Source organism: Miniopterus schreibersii (genome assembly GCF_964146895.1).
Source record: "Miniopterus schreibersii genome assembly, chromosome: 13".
Taxonomy (NCBI): Eukaryota; Metazoa; Chordata; class Mammalia; order Chiroptera; family Miniopteridae; genus Miniopterus; species Miniopterus schreibersii.
The window spans coordinates 7,926,284-7,940,838 of record NC_138113.1 but is presented as its reverse complement, the minus strand read 5'-3'; the positions used below and the strand labels follow the sequence as shown (position 1 = coordinate 7,940,838).

General features: G+C 51.9%; 1 protein-coding gene across 1 annotated transcript in view; it reads left to right on the top strand.

Moving 5' to 3' along the window:
* Positions 1-246: 246 nt before the first annotated feature.
* Positions 247-14,555, top strand: part of APOB (apolipoprotein B) — a 36,287-nt gene continuing 21,978 nt past the window's right edge. The window contains exons 1-15 of the mRNA XM_081155922.1: positions 247-408; positions 750-788; positions 1,856-1,971; positions 3,226-3,371; positions 5,314-5,467; positions 6,280-6,435; positions 7,927-8,051; positions 8,714-8,799; positions 9,939-10,158; positions 10,829-11,056; positions 11,281-11,398; positions 11,506-11,652; positions 12,358-12,569; positions 12,835-13,072; positions 13,641-13,817. Of these exons, the coding sequence (XP_081012048.1) occupies positions 345-408; positions 750-788; positions 1,856-1,971; positions 3,226-3,371; positions 5,314-5,467; positions 6,280-6,435; positions 7,927-8,051; positions 8,714-8,799; positions 9,939-10,158; positions 10,829-11,056; positions 11,281-11,398; positions 11,506-11,652; positions 12,358-12,569; positions 12,835-13,072; positions 13,641-13,817 (2,226 nt within the window). The 5' untranslated portion in view covers positions 247-344. The remainder of the gene's footprint in view (positions 409-749; positions 789-1,855; positions 1,972-3,225; positions 3,372-5,313; positions 5,468-6,279; positions 6,436-7,926; positions 8,052-8,713; positions 8,800-9,938; positions 10,159-10,828; positions 11,057-11,280; positions 11,399-11,505; positions 11,653-12,357; positions 12,570-12,834; positions 13,073-13,640; positions 13,818-14,555) is intronic.

Here is a 14,555-nt window from a genome sequence, read left to right as displayed (position 1 = left end):
CCCATGGCCTCACCCTCTGAGACCCCCCGCGAAAGGACAGACCAACCAGGGGAAAGGCCAGGTGTGGCCCTCGCCAGCCCCTCCTCAGGCTCAGAGAAGAGCCCAGTCTGGAAAAGCAAACAGGCCGGGAAGCTGCCCTTTGGACCTTTTGCAATTCGCTGGACGCACTCTAAGGCGGGCTGCCTGGCCCTGGGCGGGTGGCCTCATATAAATAGGGTGCGGACTCGGGGCGTGCATTCGCTCGGAGAGGCTGCCTGTGTGTACCCCTGCTTGTGGAGCCAGCAAGAGTAGTGACCCCAGGCCTAGCCAGCGAGACGCAAGGAGGGAGCCGACCCAGGGCGGCCATGGGCCCGCCAGGCCCCGCGCTGCTAGCCCTGCTGCTGCTCGTGGCAGCCAGCACCCGGGCAGGTGAGTGAGGCGGCCGCCACCGGCCCGCTGGGGCGCAGTGTCGTCGGGGTGTCCTGGAGTCCAGCCAGAGAGGGCAATGCCAGTGGCAGCTTGAACCTGGGTCAGATGGAGGGCAGTCACAATGGAGGGCCAGGGGGCCAGGGCAGGTGGGGGGGATCCGCAGGCCCCAGGATGGGGGTAGGAGTGGGGGCAGGGGAAGGAGGGCCTGGGGAGCAGGTTCTCCAGAACCTGAGTCCTCCTAAAAGAGCAAAGCCCTGTGCATGCAGAGGTCCTCCCTGTAAGACCCTAGGGCCCATCGGAAGACAGGAAAAACCCACAGCGTCTTTCTCCATTTCTTACAGAAGACAAAGTGCTGGAAAATGTGAGCCCGAGCTGTCCAAGTAAGGCATTTCCCCCGCTGGGCAAGGAAAGGCACCCCCAAACCCCACCCACCCACCTGCACCTCGGGGTGCTGATGGATGTGCACTGAGCTGAGCCCAAGAAGCCAGTTCCTTGGGCCCTCGCCCACCCCCAAGGGGTCTCAATTCTCTTCTACCTGACCTCCTGCTCTACCCAAAGCCAGGGGGTAGGGGGTAAGGGGTAGGGGGTAGGGGGTAGGGGGTAGGGGGTAGGGGGTAGGACGTAGGGGGTAGGGGGTAAGGGGTAGGGGGTAGGGGGTAGGGGGGAAAATGGAATGTCACTCGGTTGGTCCCTGGACATTTCCAGACATCACCGTCCTGTTTATCGGTGGCTAATCATTGATTCAAAGCAAATGAGGGTGAAGAAATGCTGACTTTAACCTTTGTGCGGAGACCCAGACCCCCACCCCTTTGTATTTACCTGACCCCCAGGGGTCAAGGGAGCTGGCCCTGCTGTGGTACCCAGAGTGTTCCCGGTGGAAGCTGGCCTCTGATGGGGAAGCACTGCCATCTCGTGGGCGCCTGCCTCACTGCATCTGGGCGCGTGTCTCAAATGTTCTTTTTCTGAAATTGTTCAGACAATTCCCCTCAAGCACCGTGGAAACACCCAGATATTCCTCCTTGGGGGTTTCTTCAGTCAGCCAGATGCTTAATGAACTTCGTCTCAGGTGTTTAGGAGAACCAAGAGAGAGCCACAGAACTTCGCTATTTTCCAGCTGAGAAATCATTAGCGATACCTGCTTTATGCTCTCCTCTTAATTTTTCAGTCTCTCCTATAGATTTTCTGAGCCCCATTACTTGAAAATCACCTCTTTGTATCTCAAGTGATATATTCAAGGAGCTCCAGCTAATTTGAACATTAGCCTCAGCAAAACATAATGGAGAAATTAAATCTATAAAAGAAAATTAAGTATAATACCAAGTCAATTAAAAAGAATTTGAGTTTAATTCCCTATTTTTATTATTGCCTCTGCCGCCGCCCCTCTCCGCCCGAGCTGGCCCCCAGGAGGGGTGTCTGCCACCCGCTGACCCCTCTCTCCGCATTCTAGAGGGTACCACCCGCTTCAAGCACCTCAGGAAGTACTTGTACAGCTATGAAGCCGAGAGCGCCAGCGGGGCCCCGGCCACCACCGACTCCAGAAGCGTCACCAAGATCAACTGCAAGGTATGGGGGGGGGGGGTTGGGGACCCGCTGGGGGCCCCGGAGCCCGCGGCTGAGCAAACCCAGCTCATGCCAGGACGGGACGGGACGGGACGGGACGGCTGTGACCTCGAAGCGCTGGGGGCTGGCCCTCCGTTTGAAAGTCAGCCACTTGGCTGGGAAGTTGTCTGCCACACACACAAAATTTCCAGCCAGATTTCTTTTCCCATCGGCTTCCGCAGCGTGGTTGCCACGCGTGACCTAGCATGTCAGCTCCCCCGGAGCGCAGCTCTAACGGGACGAGCGAAGCCCGGGGTGGGCGCAGGGTGGGCATCTCGGGAAGGCATCTGAGCACAGCGCTTTGTCATCTAAACCCAAGAGCTTCTTTTACTACGAACAAACGGGAAAGGGGGAAATGTCAACATGCAGTTTGTCCTCAGGTCCAGCTTTTCTTGTTGAGGCTGGTTGTGCTTTCTCATGGCCGTGTTCATTCGGGACAGGTCTGGTGGCCGCTGTGGGGCCCGTGCGGGAGATCAGGCCAGGGAGCTGCCCTCTTCTTTCTAAGGCCCCATTGTCTGTGTGGTCAATTGAGGTAGCCACTGGCCACATGTGACCGGTTAAGTGGAATAAAAGTAAAAATTCCATTTTGTAGTCACACAAGCCACATGTCCAGGGCCCCGTAGCCACCCGTGGCTGGTGGCTCCCATGTTAGTTGGTGCAAATAGAGAATCTTTCCATCATCCCAGAAAGTTCTTTGAACAGTTCTGGGTAACAACCAGGGATCTATTTAAACTCCGGCTACATGCGAAGGTTTGACTAGTCCCTGAGACTACACCGTTTTGAGTTTTCTGATTTTTTTGTGTGCGACTTTAAAGGCACCTTTGCTATTCAAACCAATGACAGCCCTCCTCCTGCGTCCTGTTTTTCTTCTTAACTCTCACTCCTAGGCTACATTTCTTCTCACCAGTCGTACCTCTTTATAATTGAAGTCAGTACACCTAGAGCCAATAATAAAAAGACGCCTTCCTTTACACGCGTAAGGGCAAGTTTAGAGGCTTGGGACCCAGAACCAAAGCTCAAAAGTAGGACTCCGTCCGAGTTGATTCCTGGAGAGCTCATGAGGCCTGTTGAGGACACATGGGGTATTGGGGTGTCGTCTCCCCAGCAGCATTCCCCTTGGCGTCCTGCTTAGGGAGTCAGCCCTGGGCCGCGCGGGTGGGGCTGGGGACCTCACATTCTTGATGGAGGGTCTTCATGAGCCGCTCCTCGGTCTCCTAGGTCGAGCTGGAGGTTCCCCAACTCTGCAGATTCATCCTGAAGACCAGCCAGTGCACCCTGAAAGAGGTGTACGACTTCAGCCCTGAGGGCAAGGCCTTGCTGAAGAAGACCAAGAACTCCGAGGAGTTTTCTGCAGCCATGTCCAGGTAAGGCGCTGGCCTGTGCCCATCCCTCCCTGGGCTTCCTGTGTAGTGAGTGAGGGTGTTGGTGTGCGTGTGTCCACTAAGGTACGAATGTGTGTGTGCACAGCAGGCACGTGTATGAGTGTGCCCGTATTCAGCGTGGATCGGGGAACTGCTGAGTTTTCACGCCAATCCATTGGAGGGAAGCGTTATTTACCCTCCCCTTGTGAAGTTCTAGTTACCATTTCAATGTGTTCCTAAAAGATCTCATGCTTAAACTTCTCGAGATCATAAAGCTGAGATGGTTTGGTTAAGCCTGGAAATTCTTGTTTAAAGAATTAAGCACGAGTGGGTGCATAGTGGTCTCCGGGAAGGGTCCCAGTGGGACTTGGTGCTGCGGCACACACAGTGCAGGTCTGGCCGGCAGGGGACAAGGCCTAGCCTCCGGGCGTCCGGGGAGAGCACAGGCCTGAGCATCTGCCAGCGCACGCTGACCAGGCCAGCCCTGTGGCTTACAGCTGGCATCTCTTCTGGCCGATCAGTGGCCATGTTATACCAGTTGCTGAACACTTTGAATGCCATCCCTGCCTCATCTTCAAATCACAGCGTATAAAGTCCTAAGAGTGAGGAAATACAGGCAGTCATAGATTTGGAAGCACTGGAAGCTCCATGCCCACCTTTCGGTGTGTTGACCGTTAGACCGGGAAGCCGGTCCTTTGTCGGCAGAAGAGGCCCTGACACTGCCGTCTCTCACCAGCGCACCTTGTTTTATGAGACTCAGGTGCGTATGGGGGAGCAGGTACGGTGACGGGAGAGAGTGAGCCGTCGTTACGCGTTGGCCCTTACCCTCGCCGAGCGAAAGGGACTCCTGCTCCTGGCCCCTCAGGGCTCTCCAAGCCCGCACTGCAGTGTCTGCAGCTTCCGGAGAGGGCGTAGAGCCGTGGGACACCTGCCTGCTCTCCGGGTCCTCCTTTTGACTTACTAAGGCAGGTGCAGCCTGGCGCCTTGAAACCCCCGAGGAGAAGTTCCCAAAGGAAAATCCCTGAGGTCAAAGTTGCCCTGAGCCTCAGACATGGCCTGAGACCAACCGTATCAAAGAGGGAATGTCCAACACATGTATGACAAGAAGGGCGGATGGACTCGTAGTCAGGAGACACAGGAAATGAAGCAAGATATTTATCGCCTTATACTCATAAGACTACAAAAATTGACACAGCTGTAGCCCCCTTGCTGGCGGGCCTGTGAGGGAAAGTGTGTTCTCCTGCGTTGCTGGTGGAATGAGAGCCATTAGCCAACATCCGCTATAATTAAAAACACTATAGCCTTTGATACAGTAACTTCAAACTGTGGGGCTCCAGCCCATAAGAAAAGCAGTAATGTGTGAAGGACCTAAGGATGTTCATTGCAGTGTTGTTTATGTAGGGGAAAAATCCAGGAAGGGAGAAAATGAATGCCATTAAGTAGGGGAATGTCTCAATAAATTCTATAAAAGCACAGAATTCAGTGTTTTGCAGGGTTTTTTTAGAAAGAATCTGTTAGAGCTCCACCAAATGACTCAGAAGGGTTTTCGTGGAGTAGAATTGAGAAACGGGAGATAAAGAAAATTGTGCATAATGTGATGACATCTGTACCAGACAGGCAGTGACAGAATCCTTCTGCACAGACGTTCACACCGGCACATCGGTGGAGGGCTGTCTGGGTGCGGAGGGCTGGCACCGGAGATGTGGGTGGAGCAGAGGACGGGTGAGCCAGTGTGGTAGGAAAAGAGATAAAGGAATGCCAACCACGTACACCCACGCTTGTATACCTTCTGAAGAGGTAGAGACATATTTATAAAGAAAAGATGTAAAAAAGAGAAACAGGTAAAAAAATAAATAAACGAAAGGCTGCAAAGCCACCCAGTTTATGTGCAACAGGCTCCTGATGGAGAAAGGACACCTCTGTGACCACCCTCTCTCTGGCACAGGTACGAGCTCAGGCTGGCCATTCCCGAAGGGAAGCAGTTGTTACTTTACCCCAACAAGGAGGAGCCAAAACACATCCTGAACATCAAGAGGGGCATCGTCTCCGCCCTCCTGGTGCCCCCGGAGACGGAAGAGGCCAAGCAAGTGTTGTTCCTGGTGAGAATTTAGGGAGCCGATAAGAACGGCCCTTTGTACTCACCTCCCCACCTCTGAGCTGGGCCCACCATCCACACAAAGCGAATCGTCGACTTAGCTTGGTGGCTGGTTACCCAGGAGGCCCTACCCCCTGTGAAACACCGGTGCCCAAGGCGTCCCTGTCCTCTGGGCTCACTGTGAGATCATCCCCAGCAGACCGAATTTTAAAGCAGTTTCTGGGGAGCCCGGGCCACCCTACTCCTTTGGGTGATTTTGTTCTTTGCCGACGGGTGTAGCATGGCGAAGCCTATGTGTGTTGCAAACATAGAAAAATAATTGACTCGGTTGCCAGCCTCGCTTAAGAATTTGAGGTTCCAACCCGAGAGAGAATTCAGTTTCCCTCAGTCCCATGACCTGTCCGGAGCCCTTGCTGTGTTCTCTGTCCTGCGCTGCACTACGCAGAGCTGCATCCCGCAGAGACATCCCAGGGTTTGGGGGAAGAGCCAAGACACCCAACACAAGGCAGACTGGAATATGTGTCATCGAGGAGTGCTGGAGGAACGCTCCGAGCGCACAGGGCGTAAAGCCGGGTTGGCTTGGTCCTAGGCGGCCAGGCCATTGTGCCTCAGGATCAAACCCCTTCCCTGGTGTCCTCACTGCACCTCTGGCTGCCAGGTGCCTGCAATGCCCACCCTCTGCCTGGGAGGAAGAAAGTCCCTCCAAATCCACGTCGCTCCCACCTTTCCTTCCAGGCTCCTTCCCTAGCCTTTCCCAAAGCCCCCGAGGATGTTTCCCCACGTCGAATACACCTGTTGTATCTTCTGCTCCCATAGGATACTGTGTATGGAAACTGTTCCAGTGACTTCACCGTCAAAACGAGGAAGGGCGATGTGGCGACAGAAATATCCATTGAGAGAGACCTGAAGAAGTGCGATCACTTCACGCCCGTTAGCACAGGAGTGAGCCCCCTTGCTTTGATCAAAGGCATGGTAAGTTTCACACCAGCTTTGCCATTCGCACTGTCCTCTTTGCTAGGAACATTCTGGAAGGCAGAGCTAGTGGGTGTCTCAGAGGAGGACCTGCCCAGCCTCCCCTTTGTACGGGCTATCGTGAGAAACTAGACAAGGAAAGGACTGCCGAGGCCACGCGGCCTGTTATTAATTGATCCAGGACCAGAATCAGGTTTCTGATCTCCAGTCCAGAACCCCAGTCCTTTTTGCTGTGTTTCTGACACTGGCACAAAACCTTCTGCCATCACTTGAGAGTAATGATTGTCTATCCCCGAGAAGTCTCCAAGACTCCCTGTAGGGGAGCAGGCCACCTACTGTTCCTTCCTGTGCAAGGGCTGGATGTCCACAGCTCTAAGCATCTAGCTCCAGGAAAGTCCCAAGACCTGGGTTCTGCTCTCGTCTCCCTAACTCCCATGGAGTGACATGACTGAGAGTGCTCCAGAGTCCTGTCTTTCCATGTATGACCCTGCTCCTGCCTGGGCCACCCCCCAGCACTAACCTTCTCTGATTTCCTCAGCAGAGGTCATGTAGCCTCACATTACCTGAGCTTGCCTAATGCCTTGTAATATCTTCTGGGACATGAACCACAGCCTTATCTCAGTAAACAAGAAGGATTTGAGCAATCATGCTGTGCCTGCCAATGCTTCTGGTCACTGTCCTTGGGCCCAAAAACAGGGAGTCTGGTGACCACAGGGCCATAGTCAGAAGAGGCCAGAGCACTGGTGTCTGTGTGTGTTTTTCTGAGCGACTCTGTATGCTCAGCTCCACTCTGGGCAGCGTGGAGGGAGGGGCAGTGGCAGATGAATGTGGACCTTCCCCTCGGGGCGTTTACAGTCTAATGCGGGAACATGGCTCATACACATGCCAATAAAGGACAGATAGAGCTTATCCGATAAAGTGATGAACTGAGCAGGGCAGACAAGCCCTGACCAGTCCTAGGCCTGACCGTGAAGGAAAAAGGACTTTTCACGCAGCCCATTGAGCAAAGCAGCTGGTAATTACAACCAGTTAGGAGAAATGATGGGTGAACATCCATGAGTCCAGCTCATAGTCTCACGGAGGAGGTAGAACATGAGACGGAAAGATACAATGGATGTGTCAACGGAAGAGAGACACAAGGATGGGCTTCCAGGAAAGGAAACACAGGGAGCGGTGGTGTGTGAAACACTAATGTGTGGTGGGGCAGGTATGTGTGGGATACCAGGCTATATATCCTCTGTGCAGGATGAGACATCCACTGGGGCGGAGTAGGAGTCTGTAGCTTGGTTCAGCTTTGGATCTGCCAAGTTGTTGCATCCCCTTGTCTAAATGTCAAGTGTTCTTCTTTACCTGAGTTTGTTAAGTGGTACAGAATCCCCACTCTCTCTCCACCCCACCCCTCCTTCCTTGAAGGTAAATGCCTGTGGCAGAAGACTCAAGTTCAAGGCCCAGAGACTGATCAAAGTGCTTTCCCCCCCATCTCATTCACAGACCCACACCTTGTCAACTCAGATCAGCAGCAGCCAGTCCTGCCAGTACACCCTGGACCCCAAGAGGAAGCATGTGTCAGAAGCCATCTGCAAGGAGCAACACCTGTTCCTGCCTTTCTCCCACAAGTAGGTCACCTGCTGCGCCCCTGATTCATCATTGATGGGGGGGGGGGGAGCTGAATGCTTCTCAGCTGCCCTGTTCCAGGCTAGGCCATGAAGAGGTGCAAAGCAGAGCCCATCCCTTGTCCCCCTTATCAAGCTAACAGGCCATTTGTTAGGAAAAATCTTAGACATGCAATACAATTTGAGGCCAATTAAAGATATCTGAGACCCAGACTTTAAGGTTTACAGATCAGGAAAAGCCAGGATCACTGCAGGCTGCCCTGGTTAGAAAGGCTTTGGGGAGTATTTAGAATGTAGATTGGATACCTATTTATTCAAATACATTTTGAAAATTGATCCAATTAACTACTGTTTATTGAATTAGTATTATATTCTTGGCACTGTGTGGTGGGAATTTTGAGGCACAGAGTTAATCCCTTACCCTTTAGACACTCCAGACTGGTTGAAGGTGTACGGTGCATATGTCCTTCAATGGAAGGACAGCTGTGTGACCAGGAGGGGGTGGGTGCTGTTCACTAGGGGGGGTCAGTATGTCTGGATTTAACCATGGTTTGAAAGGTGGGCAGGATTTGGGTAGAAGTGGAAATGGGGGTAACATTCGACATGAAAGATTGCTCTGGAGAGCTGGCCAACCTTTGTTACCTGATGTCCTTCCCTGTTTCCAGTAACAAGTATGGGATGATGGCACAGGTCACCCAGACTTTGAAACTTGAAGACACACCTAAGATCAATAGCCGCTTCTTTGATGAAGGTAAGGCTCTACACCCACATGTTTGCCAGGGCTGGGGAATCTGCCCAGCACAGTCCATGTGTCACGGCTCAGCTCCTTGCTGGGCCCCAGGAAACCTCTGCTGACTTCACTCATTAGTTAAGTGGGCCCCGGTGTCCTGGCTGTGGGCTACTCTAGTGAGAACGCATGGTCATTTGAGAATGTCAAAGTGACCATGGCATATGGGAAAGGGAGACGTTTCCCAAAGCTACCTAGGCTTTTATAAGTAGGGAACTGATCTCCTGAGTCTACCTTTTGTAGATATGACAACCTCATACACCCTGTGATAAGGCCTGGGACCTGGAGCAAGCGGCAGAGGGTCTTCAAGGTCAGGAATCCAGCTTTAGAGATGGAAGGGACCTCAGAGATCTCAAGCCCTACTCTAGCCCTGCATCTGTCTTGTATCTAAATGTGTTGTATGCAAAACCTCATGGCTCTCAGCAGCCTGTGGTGTCAGGTGGTAACAGTGTGGGCTGTTATATTCATTCTGCAGAAGGGACAATGGCACAGAGAGGCTTAGCGGTGTTCTCAAGGTCATGGAGTATGAGGTGGTACAAAATGAGCCCCAGGTCTAATCTAGGGCAGGACTCTTTCCAATACGACAAGCGTCCACGCTGAATTAACACCCCCTCCCTAGCAGGTCAGAGCAGGGTAATAGAGGGGCCACAGAAGGGTCTTCCCCTCCCCCACAAGCCGCTATTAGATTCAACTGGAAGAAACAATGGGTGAGCCTCAGCTGTGGCCACATCAGCAGCAGCATGATGTGGTTCTTTCGGACAAAGATAATCTGATACCACATCCCAACAAGCCTAGATTCCGCTCCAGCTCTGCCTCAGACCCAACCAGGTCTCAGATAAGGCGAGTCGCTCCAATCTGGGTGTTAGTTCTCTTATCTTTAAGTTGAGGACTGATACTCGCAGGGATAGTACAATGAGTTGGTGAAAACATTGAAGTCACACACCTAGCACAGAGCCAGGTACGTAGCAGGCACTGGGTACAGGACAGTGCTCTTTCCTTTCCCCCTTTGCTGACACCCCGCTGATTTCCAGTTTCCAGTAGACCAAGATAGGATCGAGATGCAGAGGTGAGCAAGAATTCCTTTGACACTTTCCTCCTTCCAGGTACCAAGGAGGTGGGCCTTGCCTTTGAGACCACCAAGTCCACACCACCGCCAAAGCAGGCCGAGGCCATTGTGAAGACCCTCCAGGAGCTACAGAAGCTGCAGGTCTCCGAGCAGAGCGCCCAGCGAGCTAACCTCTTCCGTAAACTGGTCACAGAGCTGCGAGGCCTCGACGACAAAGCGGTCGCAGCCCTCTTGCCAAAGCTGGTCCAGGTGTCCAGGTATTTCTTTAATGGCTGCAGCTCAGGCTTTCATAGGTTATAAACCTACGGCAGCTGCTGACCCTTGGCCCATCAGAGAATCTCGGGGACCATTGAAATATCAACCCAGTCAGTCAATTAGTCAATCAATTCATGTTTTCTGGATAAATAGCAAGCTAGCTGCCTAGAGTTCCATGGGGAACACACACACACATACACACGTTGCATCCAAGGCAGATACGTAGGTGTGTGTTTGTGTTAAAATAAGAGGGAAATATTCCCTACATTGTGATGGGTATCTTCTCATTCCTTGTTGTGTTACCCTAGAAGGTTTGAGAGACAGAAAAGTCTGGCCTTTGGGAAGCCTCTAGACTAGTGGAGAGAGAACTCAGGCAAACAAAACAACACCGTGATTTCTGCATCCTTCGAGGCACTGGCTCTTAGTGCCGTGAAGGTCAGAGGAGAAAGCGAGGGCTGAGACGAGACCAGGCCTCTTCCATGGGTAAAGCTCAGAGGGAAGACTTTCTGGTTCTCGGGATCACGGTCCTTGGGATATGAGTTGGATTTTGAAATATGGCTGGATTTGGACAGTGCATGAGGGGAATGAAGGCAGAGGGGAAATCACGGGCCAGGGAGCCTCTAGCTGCCTCAGAGGCGATCTGTGCAACCCTCTCTGCCCTTTCCTTCCCAGCCCCGTCACTTTGCAAGCCTTGGTTCAGTGCGGACAGCCCCAGTGTTACAATCACATCCTCCAGTGGCTGAGAACCGAGAGAGCCAACCCCCTTCTGATCGATGTTGTGACCTATTTGGTGGCGCTGATCCCGGAGCCCTCGGCCCAGAGGCTGCAGGAGATCTTTACCACGGCCAAGGAGCAGCAGAGCCGGGCTGCTTTCTATGCCCTGAGTCACGCGGTCATCAAGTGAGTTGTACCCTGGCTCCCCTCGTAGGCGCCGAGGGAGCCCCCACCTCTGTGTATTCAGATCGTCCCCTTCCTTCCTCGACTTTCAGACTCTGACGCTGACTCTCTTGTTTTTCTCCTGGTCTGTTTGAGGGTAATGACTTGAAATAAGAAACCAGCCAACCCAGTGTGGATTTTCAGATAAACCTAGCCGTGCTCACTGAGTCCTAACTCTTACTCCGCAGCTATCGTAAGACACACCCCACAGCGACGCAGGGGCTCCTGGACATTGCCGATTACCTGTCGGAGCAGATCCGCGACGACTGCACCGGGAGCGAAGACCACACCTACCTGATCCTGAGGGTACTTTCGTCTTTCGTATAATATGCATCACGGTGGGAGCACTTTTCCTCCTCACCTCTTCCTTCCCCTCCTGCACCCTGATCCCTTCTGGCTGCTTCGCCTCGCAGGTCATTGGGAACATCGGCGGAATCCTGGAGCCGCTAAGCCCGAGACTCACATCTTCAGTCTTGAGATGCGTCCGGAGCGCCACGCCGTCCCTGCTGGTCCAGAAGGCCGCCATCCAAGCCCTGCGGAAAATGGAGATTAAGGACGAGGTGAGGGCCGCAGGGGAGGCCTCACACGGAAAACTGTTCAGAATAGCATCCTAAATCCCGTCATTCCGCGGGCTTAGTTCTACCGCATTCTAACTGCAAGTCCTCAACAAGCCTGTTGACCTGACTGCCCAGCAGTATGTGGACAGGAGAGAAACGCTGACCTCGCTGCTGCTGCAGAAAGCAGAGTCCGAGATTTTCACCACGGGCTGCCCTCCTACCAGATCGCCCATCATGCTCACTCTCATCTTAGGAGAACAGGCCTGATTTTCCCTCATCTCCCTGATCTGGGATAGACAACCTGCCCCCACCTTAGGTGGCAATGGCTCCATATCTTTGGGCACTACCTTATTTATCAGCCCCACTCTCACTCTCCCTTTCCGCCTTTACCCTCATATTGAAATAATTTATGTTAAAAACAACTTTACTTTCAGTTAGTGGCAGGTCTCCAACAAGTCATAACTTGGCCATGACTTGCATACTTTAATGAAATTGAATTTGACATGCATTTGATAGGAGTCTTCTGAGAACCCTTCCTTGAGCCGGTTGCTCTGGGGAGCAAGAAGATTCAGTCCCAGCATTTGAAGTTATTAACGAGAAATTCAGCTTGCACATAGTAAATTGCTTGCAAACCATCCCAAATGTTTGCCAGGCTTGTTCTGTGTTCAACCAAAGGGCAGTGGTAACAGTCTCCTCTTTCGGCTCCAGGTCCGGGAGGTTCTCCTTCAGACTTTCCTGGATGACGCCGCTCCCGGGGATAAGCGACTGGCTGCTTATCTCATGCTGATGAGGGACCCTTCGCAGTCAGACATGAGCAAAATCACCCAACTTCTCCCAGGGGAACAGAATGAACAAGTGAAGAACTTTGTGGCCTCCCACATCGCCAACATCTTAAACTCACAAGAATTGTACGTCCAGCGGTAAGTCAGAGTAATTTTCCCCCACGTGTTATGAAGGGCTGAAATTCCAAATCTCATTTGGATTGAGCCATCTGGCCTGTTCTTTCTAGAGCATTCTTTCTTCCAGAGCAAACACTTGTTCTAAAGTCCAGCAGACCTGAGCCAAACTCTTGGGGTGAATGCATGAATTTGGTAGCAATTGGAAATCCATCTTTACTTGGGGGTGAGAGAGGCGATGCACAAGTTACATGATGTGTGGGCTCAAAATATACTCTTTTCCACCTAGTTTGAAAGAGTTAGTGACAGAAGCTCTGAAGGACTCTCAGCTTCCAACTGTCCTGGACTTCAGAAAATTTTCCCGGAACTACCAGTTTTCCAAATCTGTTTCTCTTCCGTCCCTCAACCCAGTCTCAGCCAAAGTCGAGGGCAATCTTATATTTGATCCAGATAATTACCTGCCTAAAGAAAGCATGCTGAAAACAACCCTCACAGTCTTTGGATTTGCTTCAGCTGATCTCTTCGAGGTAAGTGTGAGGCCGAAGAGAGCCTTATATTTTCTAGCCCATTCTGTTCTACTCCATAAATAGAAAGTCAAGAGAGCCATGAACCAGCCGGGACAAGAACGAGAATCATCAGGTCGTTAGTTCCACAATCGCTTTAAGGTTTTTTCTTCCCGCCACCCCGCCCTGCCTCCCTGCTAGGGGCTCATCTGAAGGATGAGTTCCTTTTATGAATGGAAATGCAGATGTCCCCAGAAGAGCCCTTAGACCCAAAACCCAAGGACGTGCATGGGATGTGCAGCCAGACAGACCTGGTTCGAACTCCAATTACACTCCCAACTCTGAATCTTTGGTTGAATTATCTGTCCTCTCTAAACCTTAGCTGCCTCTTCTGGGAAAAGGTAAATAATAAGTTCTGTCTTTCAAGATTCTGCTAAGATTTAAATAAGACCTCCTGCGGAGTGCCAGGCTCAGTTCCTGTCTCACGGCATTCATCAAATACTTGTTTAATGAAATGGACCTAAAGGGGGCTGGGAGGCTGACCTACCACGGGAAACCTGATCGCATGTTCCTGCCTGATTTTCTTTCGCAGCTTGGTTTGGAAGGAAACGGCTTTGAGCCAACGCTGGAGGCTCTCTTCGGGAAGCAAGGATTTTTCCCAGACAGTGTCAACAAGGCTCTGTACTGGGTTGATGGTAAAGTTCCTGATCGTGTCTCCAAGGTCCTGGTGGACCACTTTGGCTACACCAAAGATGAAAAACGGGAGCAGGTATGTGTCTGTTAAGTATCCTCTCGAGGAAAGCTTTGGGTCTCAGTGCAAAATCATTCTCATCTAAGCCTGGAAGTAATCAAGGAACTATTTAACTGAAGTGGACAGCTACGACTTTCATTAATCAGTCCTACGAACGTAAAAACCAGTATCCCTGCGGTTATGGGCCTCCTGGAGACTCAGCGTGCCCAGGAACCAGACCCGTTAGAGGCACTGAGGCCTACTGATAAGAGTGTGAACTCTGGGGCATGGGTTTGAATTCTAACCTCACTGCCCCGGGCATGTTGCTTGCTCTGATGTCTACCTGTTTCTGCATCCGCAGAGCACTAATAATAACCCATACCTCACAAGGTTATTAAAGACTAGGGGAAATAAAGTGTGTAAAACATTAAGCAGAGTGCCCGACCCTGGTACTGATTGTTCAATAAGCAGATACCATTATAATTTTTTAATTCCTATTTTCATTATTTTTAACTTCTTTCTTTGGCTCTCACTCACATCAGGGCAATAGCTAATGAAAGCAAAATCCACTTTGCAGCTAGCATAAGCCCCACTGAAGGAGTAGGAAATGGATTGTCTAATCTGGAGCTTCCTAGTCTTTAACTTCTTGCTACCCAGAGTGTGGTCCAGTCACGGGCATCCCATCAGAGCTTGTTAGAAATGCAGGTCCTCAAGCCCTACTGGGATTTACTGAATCTGAACCCGCACTTTAAGGAGGCCCCCAGGTGACTTGCAGGG